Genomic DNA, 13,472 nt, shown 5'->3' with positions numbered 1-13,472 from the left:
GAGAAGCATATCTGAGCTCATGGCACTACAGAAAGCTCTTCTTTGAAGCCAGTGTTAAATACATCCTGAGAAAGAAACTTGTTCACACGTTGCAAATACACAAGCCCATTAAGAACTTATAATTAACCCTGGGTATGGTCTTGCTTTTGTATATTAAGATGTTCATGAATTCTCTACTGCTGAATATTTAGAAGAAAAAAAAATAATAGCGGCTATGAGCAGGAAAATCTGCAACCTTGCAAGAAAGAAGCAAAGTGAATGGTGTGTAGATGTTATCAAAAAATAAAACTGAGGCAGAAAGAAACCTAGAATTTCTGTTTGAATCTGAAGTCCACAAATACTTCTGTCCTGGGGACAGGAAGGGGAACTGGCGCAAACTCAAGTTCCCGAGCCCATGGGCATTTTGCTGTGGCATCTCACGTGAGGGAAACTGTTGGACCAGAGCTCTGCAGAAACATCTTAACACTCACTGGTACAAACACAGGTTTCAGCAAATATAAAACCTATAAAATGAAGATTCTCGAATCCTTTTGATGCTTATGTAAATTATAGTTTTATTGGTTTAGCAGTTGTTATTTCCACCTTTTATATTTCAGGTGGACAATAAATACAATAAATAACATTTCTGTTCCCTCTTCTTATTGAAGAGGTTTGGTTTTTTAAATCATTTTTAATTTTTTTTTTTTAAGCTCTGCGTTTATTGATTGCTTGATACGTTTGCAGGATTTTTTTCAAAAATTCCTTCACATTTCCCTTGGTCTTGTACTGGCATTGCTTCCCACGTGCCAGGCTCTGTGATGGAAGAAAGAACAAAGATTGAGTTACCAAAGATTTTATAAAAAAATAAAGGGCTTAGATGAAACAGTTAAAATACACATTCTTTGGAGCTAAGCAAGGATTTCAAAAACAATTCCTTAAGAACTGTTCCTAGAGCAGTGACTGTAAGAACGGCTTTTCGTGGTGACTAAGAAGGTGGAGGCTGGACTGTCATATAGTTATAAATGAAGTCATTCGAAGTAGGCTCTTTCAACACGGGAAACAGGGCAGGTAGAGCAGTTTAAGAAGCTGGGTAAGACGAGGGCAGTGGCCCTGCTCGGTGTTGCAGTGTCACTCTAACAATATTCCCCCTTGCAAGTTTGAAACCAGCTTAAAGGAGCTCGAGACACTGCACCACCAGCCTCTTCCCCGGCTCACTGAGTTACACAACAGTTTTGCTCAGTGTGTAAATAAAGGATGTTTCACTGCCTCAGAAAACTCATCTGGGGATCCAGGAGTCTTCTGGAGCATCATCACAAGTTTGAAGATGCTGCAGTTCACAGCAGTATTTCATGCCCAAGTATCCTTGAAGAAACTGCAGCTTAGGTAGAGTTAATGCTCCAGAAGAGGAGGTGGCTCTGCCTGCCTGTCCCCAGCCACGCTGCTTCTGCTCATCTCTCTGGTCTTATATCATTACTATTTAGCCTAAGAACACAGTTTGAGAAAGGAAAATAGAAAAGTGATTTAAATAAAGCTCCTCTCCCAGAGATCTGTAGTGACAGGTCCTCATGCTAAAGGGGTTTGGAGACGGGCAAGAGCGCAGCAGGGCAGAACCCATCTCCCTGCTTCCTCTGCCAATTTTAATAGCTTTCCATTGCCTCACACGTGTTGCAGCTATCATATCTGGCTCCTGCATAAAAGGAGGATTTAAAACAAATTTGAAATTAATCCAACACTTAGCTACAAATATTTAAATTATCAGAAACCCTCTCTCTTGTAGAAGATAGACCAAGAGCTATGGAAGAGTAAGAAAAGTCTTACTTCACAGAGGTTTCTGTCCCGTTGAGCCTGAAAGATTCGATTAAGCCACTCAATTATTGTGTTTGAAGATAAGTTGTTTTGCCGCATGTGTTCGGTTCCTTCCACAAAGCATGCCAATTCATGGCCAGGCTGTTAAATGAAGAAGGCATTAGAAAAAAATAGAATACATTTTGTGTTTATCTACAGCAAGAATATGTAGTCCTAAACACGGCAGCAAGTCACAGTTAAATGTAATATATTTTGTGTTCTATTGAAAACTGATACAAGAACTTTGGGGGGTTGTAAAACACCGAATTATCATGTGTGCCTGTATATCATGTATAATAACACCTGTCACATCTCTCAGAAAACCTTGAACCGTAAAAGTAACCTCTTTGAAGTATAGTTTCAGCAAATGCGGGGTTTCACCATATCTGAGGAGGCTTACAAAAATGGCTACACCTAGAGCTGAGCATCTGAGGCCGGACATCTCTGGCCCAGGTTCACTGGGCACCTAACCATAAAACAAGGTCTTGCGGAGATTTTCAAAGCAAGAACATGTATCTCTTGATTTGTAAGTCAAGCCCACAGAAGACTTTTGCCTGACTCTGGGCTTGGTTCTGGTTGCACTGGTAATGGGAGGACTTCTGCTTCCCTCTCCACCACTATTCATCACGCTCAGTTTTGCTGCTACTGGTGTATTAAAATCTTCCTCATAACCGAAAGCAAAAGTTGTATAAGGAGCAAAGTGAACAAACTTAAACTCAGTTAATACTGAAATTCTTGAACAACTACAGTAGCTTAAAAAAACCAGACTTACCTCAGCAATGGGAAGACATGAACATGACTGAAAGTGAAAAGAGTGAGCATTAAAATCCAGCATTGCTAGCATTCAACACACAAGTACATTTTTGTTTAGTTTCACGAGAGTCTCAAAGCGATGTACTCACACTGCCAGCTGTCTCCCTACATGGGCAACCTAGAGACCTTTCCTCCTGCAAGAATAACAAGAGAGAAATCAGTTATTTATTATCATCTACTTTACAAGCATGCATTCTTACAGAATTACGGTGCTAAACAGCCACTTACAAGTAGACGATTTGTATACCGGATAATTTCACGGACGCTGCAATTCTGTGCGTGCACAGAGAGCAGCAAACAAGAGAAGAGTATGTATGACAGCATGCTGGCATTCATGTGCAACTCAGCCTGATGGGTGACAGAAGAATAGGAGGACACTCCTTTTAATTGAGTCTTCACAAAATTCCCATTCTAATATGGAAAAACCCAATTATAAAACTGATACCAGGTGCCCACTATTTTTTCCCACTAGCTTGGACAGCGTTTTAGAGAAATCAAACGTGGAATTGAGTCACCTTCTGCAGTGACTTTTCTTTAGTACTGCGGAAATTCACAAGTGCTCCTCAGAAGTGATTAATTTGAACATTATGATATCACACCCCAACAGGAAACAATGGTTAAAAATCTACGAAAGCATGTTTTTTTTCAGATGTGGGTTTTGTCTCCTATGCTTATGTAAATTACAGTTCCATGAAAGCGAAGAGACAATAATGTTCAGCATTGCCCAAGTTCCTGAGAAAACACACTGCCAGGCTGCGAGCTGGCTTCCCCCTGGATTCAAAGCAGGACCTTTCTCAGAGAGAGTTGCCAACGCTGCAGGGCTCTGTTGAGCAGATGAATGGACGGAGTTGTGGAACAGTGCCTGGGGAGGTTGTCAGGCCGAATTACAGCTGCCGGAGAGTGATCCCATAGTCCTCGATCCCACCTCTGCCGAGTGCAAGTGCACCAGTGTGCAGATAAGGATCGGGCCCTCAGATGTCACATCCCACCTGGTCCCTTTGAAGCAGAAAGGAGTGGATGCAAAACCATTCCTAGGTGACCAAAATGGTATTAACTTGGAAATTCTCCCAGATGGAGTCTCCAAATCAGGTTGAATGTCTGCTAGAGCTTTCTGTGGCCACAGAGGCTTCCTTTTTTCAAGTTGCACACCTTGGCAGAGCAAGTGGTAGCCCTTCAGGTGTTTTTAATATCCCCAGTGTTGACTTTTAAGCTTCCCTCCTGTTATGCCTTAAAGCCTGTTATGCCTCAAAGTTCTTCTCCAAAAGGTTGAGCTTTCTGCTGGTCAGTCTGGCTGAAGGGTGAGTGCGATCTCACTGGAAACTGTCCTGGAAAGAGAAAACATCGGGTTGCAATTTGCCGGGTTTTTTTCTCTGGCATTTGCCTATGGGCAAGGGATTCATCTGGCCAAGCGGGGCTCTGCTGCCTGCCCGGGGGAGCGCAGGAGGCTCTGCCTGCTTCTCCTGCCCCCGTGTGCCTGCCTGCGCACCCAGCGCCGGCTCCAGGCTGGGGCAGATGCTCCCTGCCTTTTCTTTGAAGTTTGTCCTTAGATGATTTAGTGTGGGAAGTGTACCATCCCATCACTCAGCTACAGCTTTCACACAAGCCCCGGGGAATACCTAGAAGAAGCCAGGAGCCCTCCCTTGGCAAGCTAAAGCTGGCAGCAGGCTACGTTAGGATGCACAGAGGCACAAAAGCGTATCACAGGGAGGGATGGTGTTCATGAGCCGGGCAGTGGCGTATTTCAAGGCACTACAAGAGGGACATTGAGGTGTTGGAGCGTGTCCAGAGAAGGGCTACAAAGCTGGTGAGGGGCCTGGAGGACAAACCTTATGAGGAACGACTGAGGGAGCTGGGGTTGTTTAGCCTGGAGAAGAGGAGGCTGAGGGGAGACCTTATCACCCTCTACAACTACCTGAAAGGAGGTTGTAGAGAGATGGGGGCTGACCTCTTCTCCCTGGTGACAAGTGATAGGACGAGGGGAAACGGGTTCAAGTTACGTCAGGGGAGGTTTAGATTAGATATTAGGAGACATTTTTTCACTGAAAGGGTTATTAAACATTGGAATAGGTTGCCCAGGGAGGTGGTGGATTCACCATCTCTGGAGGTGTTTAAAAAAAGAGTAGATGGGGCACTGAGGGACATGGTTTAGAAGTGGCTCTTGTCAGGGTAGGCTAAAGGTTGGACTCGATGATCTTAAAGGTCCCTTCCAACCTCAACAATTCTATGATTCTATGATTCTACTGGGCTGTTTGAGAAGGCCTAAATCATTGATTTGTGATCAAGAGCCTGTGATTCCCTGAAAGGCAGTAAAGAGACTGCTGGGATGGGTAGGTGTCCCTTGAGGAAACAGCCTTTTGCTCAAGCGGAGCCATGGGTGTGCTACGCTCTGTTTCTTCAGCCAGTAAAGCCCCACAGCAAGAGCGAGAACAATTAGTTCAAAGCGTAAATCCCTGAAGGAAATAAATGATGTGCAACGGTTGTGGAACACTCGGTTTCTCACATGGTTGAGAAAAGAATTTTACATGGTTTTACAGGAAGGAATTCACAAGCATCTTTGATTTAGCCAAGGTTGTGCAAGGAATACGGTAACAAGCCATGGGGGCAGAGGGACAAGGGGCTCTTTGTGACAGCCAGGGGTTTCTACCGCTTCTTGTTTTTAAGGAAAATATGTTCATTAGAAATCCCATTTTGCCCAGCAGCTGCCGCGCTCCATCTTTGCAAGGATTTTACAAAATCTGATATACTTAGCAGGGTCTCTGAGGCCTCTTCACCTAAGGAATAGTGTCTCAATGCAGCTGCCATGCTCTGTAACTAAAAGCGATTGATGGCATAAATTGGATGCAAGACACACAATTAGGACCTTTCCATTAATGAGATGTAATTATGCTCGCTGGACAGTGAGCAGACCAGATAATTGCTTCCCAGGCCTACCACCCAAAAAGATAAGATCTGTATTTTTGTCACAGGTTGGAAATCAGAGTGGCAGAGCTTCCAGAGCTGCTCCTGGGCGGCTCCCTGCTCCTGCGGTTCCTCCTCACAGTCTCTGGCTGCCAGTGGTGCCAGCGCTATCTCTACATCTTTTCATTTCCATTCGATTGCTCAGTGAGATCCGTCTCATGCTGTTGTTGCTCCAGGGTAGATGGGTCACCAGAAAAGCTGTATTCAATCTACAGTGAATCAGAAATCACCAGAAGTCAAACTGGCAGAGAAAGAACTTTCCATGTATCGGTTAGAGGAGTAGTGGATTGTGCACAGAAGTGAGTGGCACAAGTTACGGCTTCTCTTTGGAGAGTTTAGGCTCTATTCTGGAATGTAGAGGCTGATTCAAAGACCATGGAAATTAATATTTTCTGCCATCCCAGCAAAAAGACCAGGTTTTTAATATGATCTTTAAACACTTAGTTTTGATATTTTAGAAGTCTTCATTTTGATTAACAGCTGCAGCAACGTATTTTCACAAATATGTTGTCATTTGTGTGTTAAATACAATCAGCATTTTATTTTTTGTCCTCGTGTCTAGATATCTGATCTGCCGCTGTTCTGCTCCCTTAATCTCTCTCTAAACAACACAGGCCAAAATGTAGAGAGGAAACAGAGGTTTTTCGACCATCGTGCAAAAAAGCTGAAACAAATTCATAATATATTGGAGCAGGTTGGAAGGTGACAGTGTGAGTCTGCTTCCCTCCAAGGTTGCAAACCCACAAGCCTCAAAAGGCCGGTTGTCAAAGTGGGGAGCCATCAGTGCTAAGTCTGGTCTTTCTGAAGCTTTTTTCCTCCCTTTTAGGCTTTCTAGCTGGAAAAAAAACAGAAACAAAGGACTGAAACCCAGGATTTTTAGGAAAGGTGACCAAGCTCAAAGCCCACAATGTAGAAACATCCCCTATGTTGCCATTGGGAAACCTGAGCGGGGAAAGTTGCGGTTCTCAGCCTGGGGCAGGACCATGCATGAGGAGATGGTATATCTCCATCCTTCTTATCGCTTCCCTACATCCTAAAGGATGCAGTGGATCAGCAGAGCGAGGAAGGGGGCAGAGGGCACTGCCAGCACCAGGGGAGCACATCAGCTGGGTGTGCCGGGGTCAAGGTCAAAACTTTCAAGTAACAGGATTGTAAGGTTTCAGGCCAGAACAGGTATTTGGAAAAGGTGAACACAAAAAACTCTCCCAATATATTTCTGTGCTGCCTTACAGGCAGTTCCCTCTGGCTCCTTTGGGAATCCTCATCTCACATCCTGTACATTTGGGATATATTCTCTTTTCATGCACCTATTTTGATGAGAGGTTGATTGACCGAAAATGCGACACAAATGCCCAATTTCCAGATAACTATTTTAGCCTGGTCAGCGTGAACCTCCAGATCTGAGTTCTCATGAAAGAATTTGCGTCCCACTGTTGTGTTTCCAAGAAACTCTGTATGGTTTGGGCTTTTTTTAATGTAGAAAAAAGATTCCCTGTAGAAGAAAAACACCAAGATAACATACCAGCTTGTTTTACATTTGCTGTGTACACTGATCAAGATGTAAGAGCTTGCAAAGACCACAAATGAAAAGATGCTATTGATAGTTTCATTTTCCAGACATAAGGTGGTTTGGAGGTTTTCGGTTTTTTTTTCCTTTCTCTTAGATAAAGATGACATATGCCAGTGTAGAAATACAGGAAAACAGGGTCATTCTAATTCCTCCACAAAAGGCTAAACCATTGCATAGTAATAGCAAGATTGTCTATGACAGAAAGGTGTAAAATCCAGATGAACTCAGGGAACATTTCACGTGCCAGCTTGAAGAGGGCAGTGACATCTCCTGAGAGCTGCAAGTTCTGCTCTGTCCTTGCAGATGGACCATGGGATATCCCCAGACTCAGGTTAGCTTCTGTAGATAATGGAGCCCCCATTACTTTCAGAAGAGTTTAAATTAATTGGAAATCAATCAAGCTAGCTAATCAAAACTGGTTGTGCGCAAGAGCTGTGAGATGGGGGAGCACAGCTGAGGAGAACCTTCAGAGCTGCGAGTCATCCTTGTTTCATGCAATAATACAGTCACCAGAGCTTTCCTGGGTTTTCTAGCAGGGGAGCCAAGCTTTCCGTGCTGCAATGATATTTAGCAAGAGCTGAGGCATCTAAAAGCGAAAAGCCCTGGCAGCAACGTGGCAGCCATGCTGGGCATTGCACTTATTGCAAGTGCATCTCACAACCGACAGCCTCTGTAAGTAAGCAGAGGAAAACAGGAATCGCCCACAGAGGTTGCCAGATCTCTTGTATTTTAAGATTTTCCTGATGCCGTTGTTCTCACTTCAGCATCTCCTTTTGTGGTCCTGACCACTTTCGCACTAGGAAAGAAAAACATTGCAGAGCTCTCAGGTCTTAAGTCCACTCACCCTTCCTGGCTTGTCCCACTGCGAGGTGCCCCTGGGTGCAGGATGTCCTTCTCAGCACAGCACACGGAGGAAGGTTGGACACGTAGGATGGAGAGACAGCACAACGCATTCACCCCGTGGCTGCGTTAGAGCCCTCCACCTACCATACCCGTACTGTAGCTCGCTTCCCATGCTGGAAGCATTGACAAAGCACCTGCAGATTGCTTGATGGAAACACAGCAATCACAACTTAATAACAAAATAAGCACGGATATTGGTTCACACCTAGTTGCATGAGTAAGAGCAGCCTGGCCCTCTTCCACAAGTCTTGGCAGTTCTTTCCATAGTATATGTAAAGTAGGCTATGTTAGCGCTAAAGTGTTTTGAAACGTGGGGGAATAGACCATGAGCCGGTCCAGTCCATGCAGATAAGCTATGTAAGTCCTGATGCTCTTACAGCAGACGAGGCCATGGAGGTGCCAGTCGTGAAGCAGCGAGTGTTGGCAGCAGGGCAATCTCAGCCTATGCTTCCCCTCTTGCAAGTTTCTTGTTTCTCCAACTCCTTCTCCCGGTGACCCAAGGTTCCCTGTTGCTTTCTCCATCACTTAAGAGGACCTTCTTTTCTTTGCAGAGGTTTCGTGATCTACAACCCAGCAGCTTTGGTATTTCACCTAGACTAAGAAAGGATTTCTTGATGTTTTCAGCATTTTATATCTTACAGTGAGACCTCATACGGGACCTCTGAGACCCCCTTAAAAATATATTCTTCTGCTGCATGTCTGGCTCTCAGCAGGTTGGTGATTCCAGTAATATCTGACTGGAGCTGTCGCAGGATCTACAGTTCAGGAAAACTACTTTGAAAATCAGTGTAACTACTTAAATTTCCCCTCAGTGCATGGCTCAATTCCCTTTGGAGCCTATCTCTGGAAGGAGACTTTACATACTGCTTATCTAAGTTGGCAATGATCAGTCTTTGCATCACCATAGGAGCATATATAGGCAGAAGGTGGCTGTAGAGAAAGGAAGCCGTTCATGTGCAGTTTGTATTCAATTTAGCAACTTGAACTTCTTCCCACTTCTCTCCTTGGATCGCTCCATTTCTTCTGACTCTGCACTTCACCTTTTTCTTCACGGATACAAGCCAGGCGTTGGCCTTCTTGGCTCACATGAATGCAATGTCTGGGAGAGAAATCTCCACTATATCAATCTCTACGACAGAACAAGGAACTTCAGATAAACCGAGGAGATATATTATATCTTAATGTCTGCAAAGACGTCACCTACTGCTCTGTCTCAGAGCGCAACAGAAAAAGAGAAACGGAGATGGAGACGGTGTTCTCGCCCTCCCCTGAGTGTGGACACACCAGGCAGTGACTCCCGAGGCATGAGAAAATCTCAGCCTGGCCCAGAGCGATCAGAGGCAGGGCTTCAGCAGGCACTAAAACCCCTGGGGGCAAGCGCCTGCACGCGATGTCACCTGCACCCTGCCTGGGAGAAGGACTCAAGGGCATTATAGGTGCCCAGCAGCAGCGGGGAGGCAGAAACAGGGAGGTGAGGTGGCCCCCTCCTTGCCCCCTGGCCAGAGAGCAGCCCCAGCCTGCTCCCTCCTCACCGTCCCCCCCCTCTATGGATGTCACGAAGCTTGTCCCAGCAACCAAAGACCGTCCTCCAGGTCAGGGCTATTGTCCAGAAAAATTGCTTTTCACTGGGAAATTGGTTCCCATTTTTTTAACTGGGGAAATAACCTGCTGTTACCTTTTTTTTCCTTCCATAGCACTACACAGTGTATAAACTGGGAAAAACAGCTACATGGTCTCATTAAGTAATATAAGGTGTTGTAAGAGCTGGAACACCACCAGCGACATGAAAGTTGGGCAATTACAGACTCATTTGGGGCATGACGAGTCTAAATATGCTTTCATATTCCAGGCAAGAAAAACATAGAAGTAGGTTTCCCTGGTCCTTCTGGTCTCCCGTCTCATTTTTTACCAATTTCAGGATTTGCTGCATTTATCTTACAAATGTGGGGCTCTGTGAGCATCTGTGAACAAGCTGTCAAGCGGATGGTGTCTCCCACTCCAGTGTGTGTGGGGAACGTGCCGCCGACGGCAGGTCACTGTGGCTACAGCACTGGCAGAGGGGCAGGTCTGTATCCTGAATTCCGTTGACGCAGGGAATTTTTCTTTTGTGTAATTCAGGGACAAAACCACCAACATATGCAATCAGTGTCCCATACAAGGGATTTGACTCAGCTGTTTCTATGGCAAACTGTTGGCACTGTTTTAAAATCCCATCAGCAGGTCCCCGAAGAGGATTCCTTAGAGATCCTAGTTTCTATCAGTGGATAGCGACATTGATATTATCTCTAAAAACTACTGCATTTGATATATCATAAGGAAAATCATTCACAAGACACAGACCTGTCAAGTCTCAGCGTGCGTAAATTGTAATTGCCATCCCTCATCTTTGAGACACGGGCCTGACCCCCACTGTGGCAGCACTCGACCCCACCACCAGACCTCTTTCCTTAGTGACACAGTCAAGCACTCATTATGTCAAAAGCAAGACTGGATTATTTATTGGGCTCACAGCCAATCGTACCAATCACGTACCGTCACGGCGATGGGTACAACTGTGCCACCTAGTGCTGTGCCTCAACCGCTGCTTGTCCCAACCCTGCTGTGCCTGACCCAGCATCAGCCCCATCTCCTGCGCAGTGGCTGGGGCTGCTGACACCCTCTAAACCCTCATGCACCAGCCTGGCATTGCTTTGCCTCACTCATGGTTTGTCTATGGATGCCAATGGGGTGATACACCTATTAACCAGTGCATCCAGGGCTTGACTCCCTCCTGCCGGGCCGGGTGAGCCATTGGGAGGGCAGGGGCACCCCAAAATCTGCTGCCGAGCGAGGGGCTGCGCTGTTGGGATGGGACCATGTGCTGGTCTGGCAGCAAACGTGGGCTCGGGGTTGAATGGGGCAAGGCAGAAAGAGGTTTCCTGGCAGCTGGAGTAAGTGGGGCGGTGAGGAGCACAGGGGCATGCCCTGCCACGGACGAGGGTGCCATCATGTGGCCAAAGCCTTTTATTCGCTCCTCATTTGCTTTGCATATTTTTTGTACTAAAAACTTTCTGCCCTCTGCTCCCTTTCAACGCCTGGAAATCCACAGCTCTCCCCGACAGCTCCTTCTGGTGGGTGTGCATTTCACAAGAGTTTTGTCCAAGTAAATCCTGAGCATCCATCTCAAAATTGGTTTAATTGGATGAAGAATGCCAGGAAGAATCACCAGGTGACTCCAACATGGGTCTTGGGGCCTTAAGCCCAGAAGGGCACTGAACACACCAAACCTGCGCACTGTGAGGGTGATCCAGATACGCAGCTCATTGCAAACCTCAGCAGTTTAATTAATTCATGGTCCATTTTACATAAGGCAATCAGATAAGTATCACCATTTATTTGCACTAAACAAATGGTCTCCCCGAGAATTATCCCTGGAGACATAAGATGTTACGCATCTGGAGAACGTTTTACATATATGCATTAAAACAGGTAACATGGAAAGGATGAATCCTTAAATGCAGCCAGCAACAAATACTTGTGTGAAGGCTCATCAGTTTTATACATATTGTTTATCAAAAACAGATCCCTGTGCTCTCGCCAAGCTCAAAGGCACTGTGAACCTCCTTGCGTGCAAGTCCTGAGATGAAGCAACACCAGCTGTTTCTCCAACTTTAAGGCTGGTTTTGGAGGAAGCCACGCTTCTGGTTTTCATTTGGGCCAGAGCGAAGAGGAGACCAATGTTGGGGACCCCGTTTCTGAGTCTGGCTCCAGACCCGAGGTTTTAGGCACTTTCTGCAGAGGTCTTCAAGTCTTGCCACCAATTCCTCCATTAATCCGGGGAAGAGAACTTAGGAGTTTCTCTTTCCTTCTTCTCCCTTTATGGAGGAAAGCTGGACAGCTGCTCCAGGTTGTCTTCAGAAACCTTTATTGAGGGCATCTGCTAAAACTGCCATTGCTGGGCTTTTTCCCCAGAGCTCTTCTTCTCCAGAGGAAGATGCAGGGAACTGTACATTTCTCAGAGGACAGTGTTGTCCCACGCTGTTCCCCCATGTCCCTCTTCATGCGAGGCTGTTACCCCTCAGCCTCTCCTGCCACTGCCACTGGAGTCTTCTTGTCCCAGCAGAGCTGGTTCTTCTTGGTTTTTGGCATCAGAAGCTCCATGCTTAGAAAATAAAGCATGAAGATATTTAACAGCAGTAATCATGATGTAAAAGATCTTGGAATAACTGAAAGGCTGAGGTAGACCACAGAGAGACCTGGGTCTGCCCCAGTCATCTCAGTGGAATTGCAGCAAAGAGCTGGAAGTCTGAAGTTGGCCCATGTATTTTAGACAATAGTTTGGGATAAACCCTGCATCCCTTGAAGAGACTTCCTTTGGTGGTGGTCTCTGAAGGCTGCAAAGTGATGTCTGCAGGGTTTGGGAGTTGGCAAGTTGGACTGTCACATCAGGGAAATCAGAAGGTCTGACGAGATACCTCTAGCAGGTCCCTGGAGGGCTACACAAGGCGAGTTCGGTAAATCAGTAGGCACCTATCCATATGAAATGCGGACTTGTTCTATTGTTTTCTGAAGAAAAATAGCAGCTTAGTCTCTGAATTTAACGTCCTTCTTCTTCCCAATTTAATTTATGCCTTGGATAACTGAAGCTGTTGAAGCCCTTCACATATTTTCATAATAACGTGTTAAATTGTGGCAAACTGGAGAGTTCTGTGATGTAAAATATGAGTATCCGTTCATACGGGTGGAGTCATCCGTTTCTTTGATCCTGAAAGCAAGCTAGGATTTGGTGGGAATCCAGACCTTCCAACATGAAAAGCACCTGCACACCCATCACAGCTCCCCCTTTCCTTGTTCACATAAAAGATGAGTATTAACGCAGTGTTGTACAAAAGACGCTCTCTCATCCGGTGTCGGTTGGGCTGGTTTTGGGGTATATCTCACTGGTGTGGGTAAGGGAAGTAAGTTGTTCTCTTGGCTCAATGGGAAAAATGTCATCGGTGAAAAAGCCCAACACCAAAATGGGAATTATTAACGTGCTCTTAGACAACAGAGTGAAAGATTTGATAAAAAAAGCAGTCTTTGGATTTGATTGAGCTGGTGCAGTTTTTGGAGTCCTCCAGGGACTAAGTCCATGGCAGAAGAAAATGGAGATGCCATAGGTGCAGGAACAGGAGTCTTCAGTCAGAGCAGCTGAGCCCTCACCACCACCACACTGCTGATTTGGCTCAGGGAAGTAGGAGACTTTCAGGTCTTCTTGGCAACACTTTTGAAATAAGAAAGAAGGAGGTTTATAACGTACTGCAGAAAACAGCAAAGACTGCGAAGAATAATCTTGAGTATTTAAGTGCTAAAAAAATTTCTGTAATCGGGTATTTTTGATGCTGCTCCTTAATGCAACCCTAGGTTTATGAGGGAAAGAGTAAAA

At 45.5% G+C, this 13,472-nt stretch overlaps 1 protein-coding gene across 5 annotated transcripts in view; it reads right to left on the bottom strand.

Annotated features, from left to right (window-relative positions):
- Positions 1-474: 474 nt before the first annotated feature.
- The window catches only part of SLC25A48 (solute carrier family 25 member 48), a 28,491-nt gene continuing 15,493 nt past the window's right edge, over positions 475-13,472 (bottom strand). For 3 of the 5 annotated variants that reach the window (XM_074604288.1, XM_074604289.1, XM_074604287.1), the window contains one exon: positions 11,422-13,310. Coding sequence is in view for 3 of the 5 variants with exons in the window: in XM_074604289.1 (XP_074460390.1) it covers positions 12,948-13,310 (363 nt within the window). In the remaining 2 variants the exon portion in view is untranslated. Of the gene's footprint in view, positions 793-1,797; positions 1,927-2,596; positions 2,624-2,726; positions 2,772-11,421; positions 13,311-13,472 lie in introns of those variants that run through there. The other 2 variants (XM_074604286.1, XR_012589520.1) reach the window with 2 other exon arrangements.

The sequence above is a fragment of the Larus michahellis genome, chromosome 11 (genome assembly GCF_964199755.1).
Source record: "Larus michahellis chromosome 11, bLarMic1.1, whole genome shotgun sequence".
Taxonomy (NCBI): domain Eukaryota; kingdom Metazoa; phylum Chordata; class Aves; order Charadriiformes; family Laridae; genus Larus; species Larus michahellis.
The sequence above is the reverse complement of the archived record's forward strand: the minus strand, read 5'-3'. Positions and strand labels throughout refer to the sequence as shown.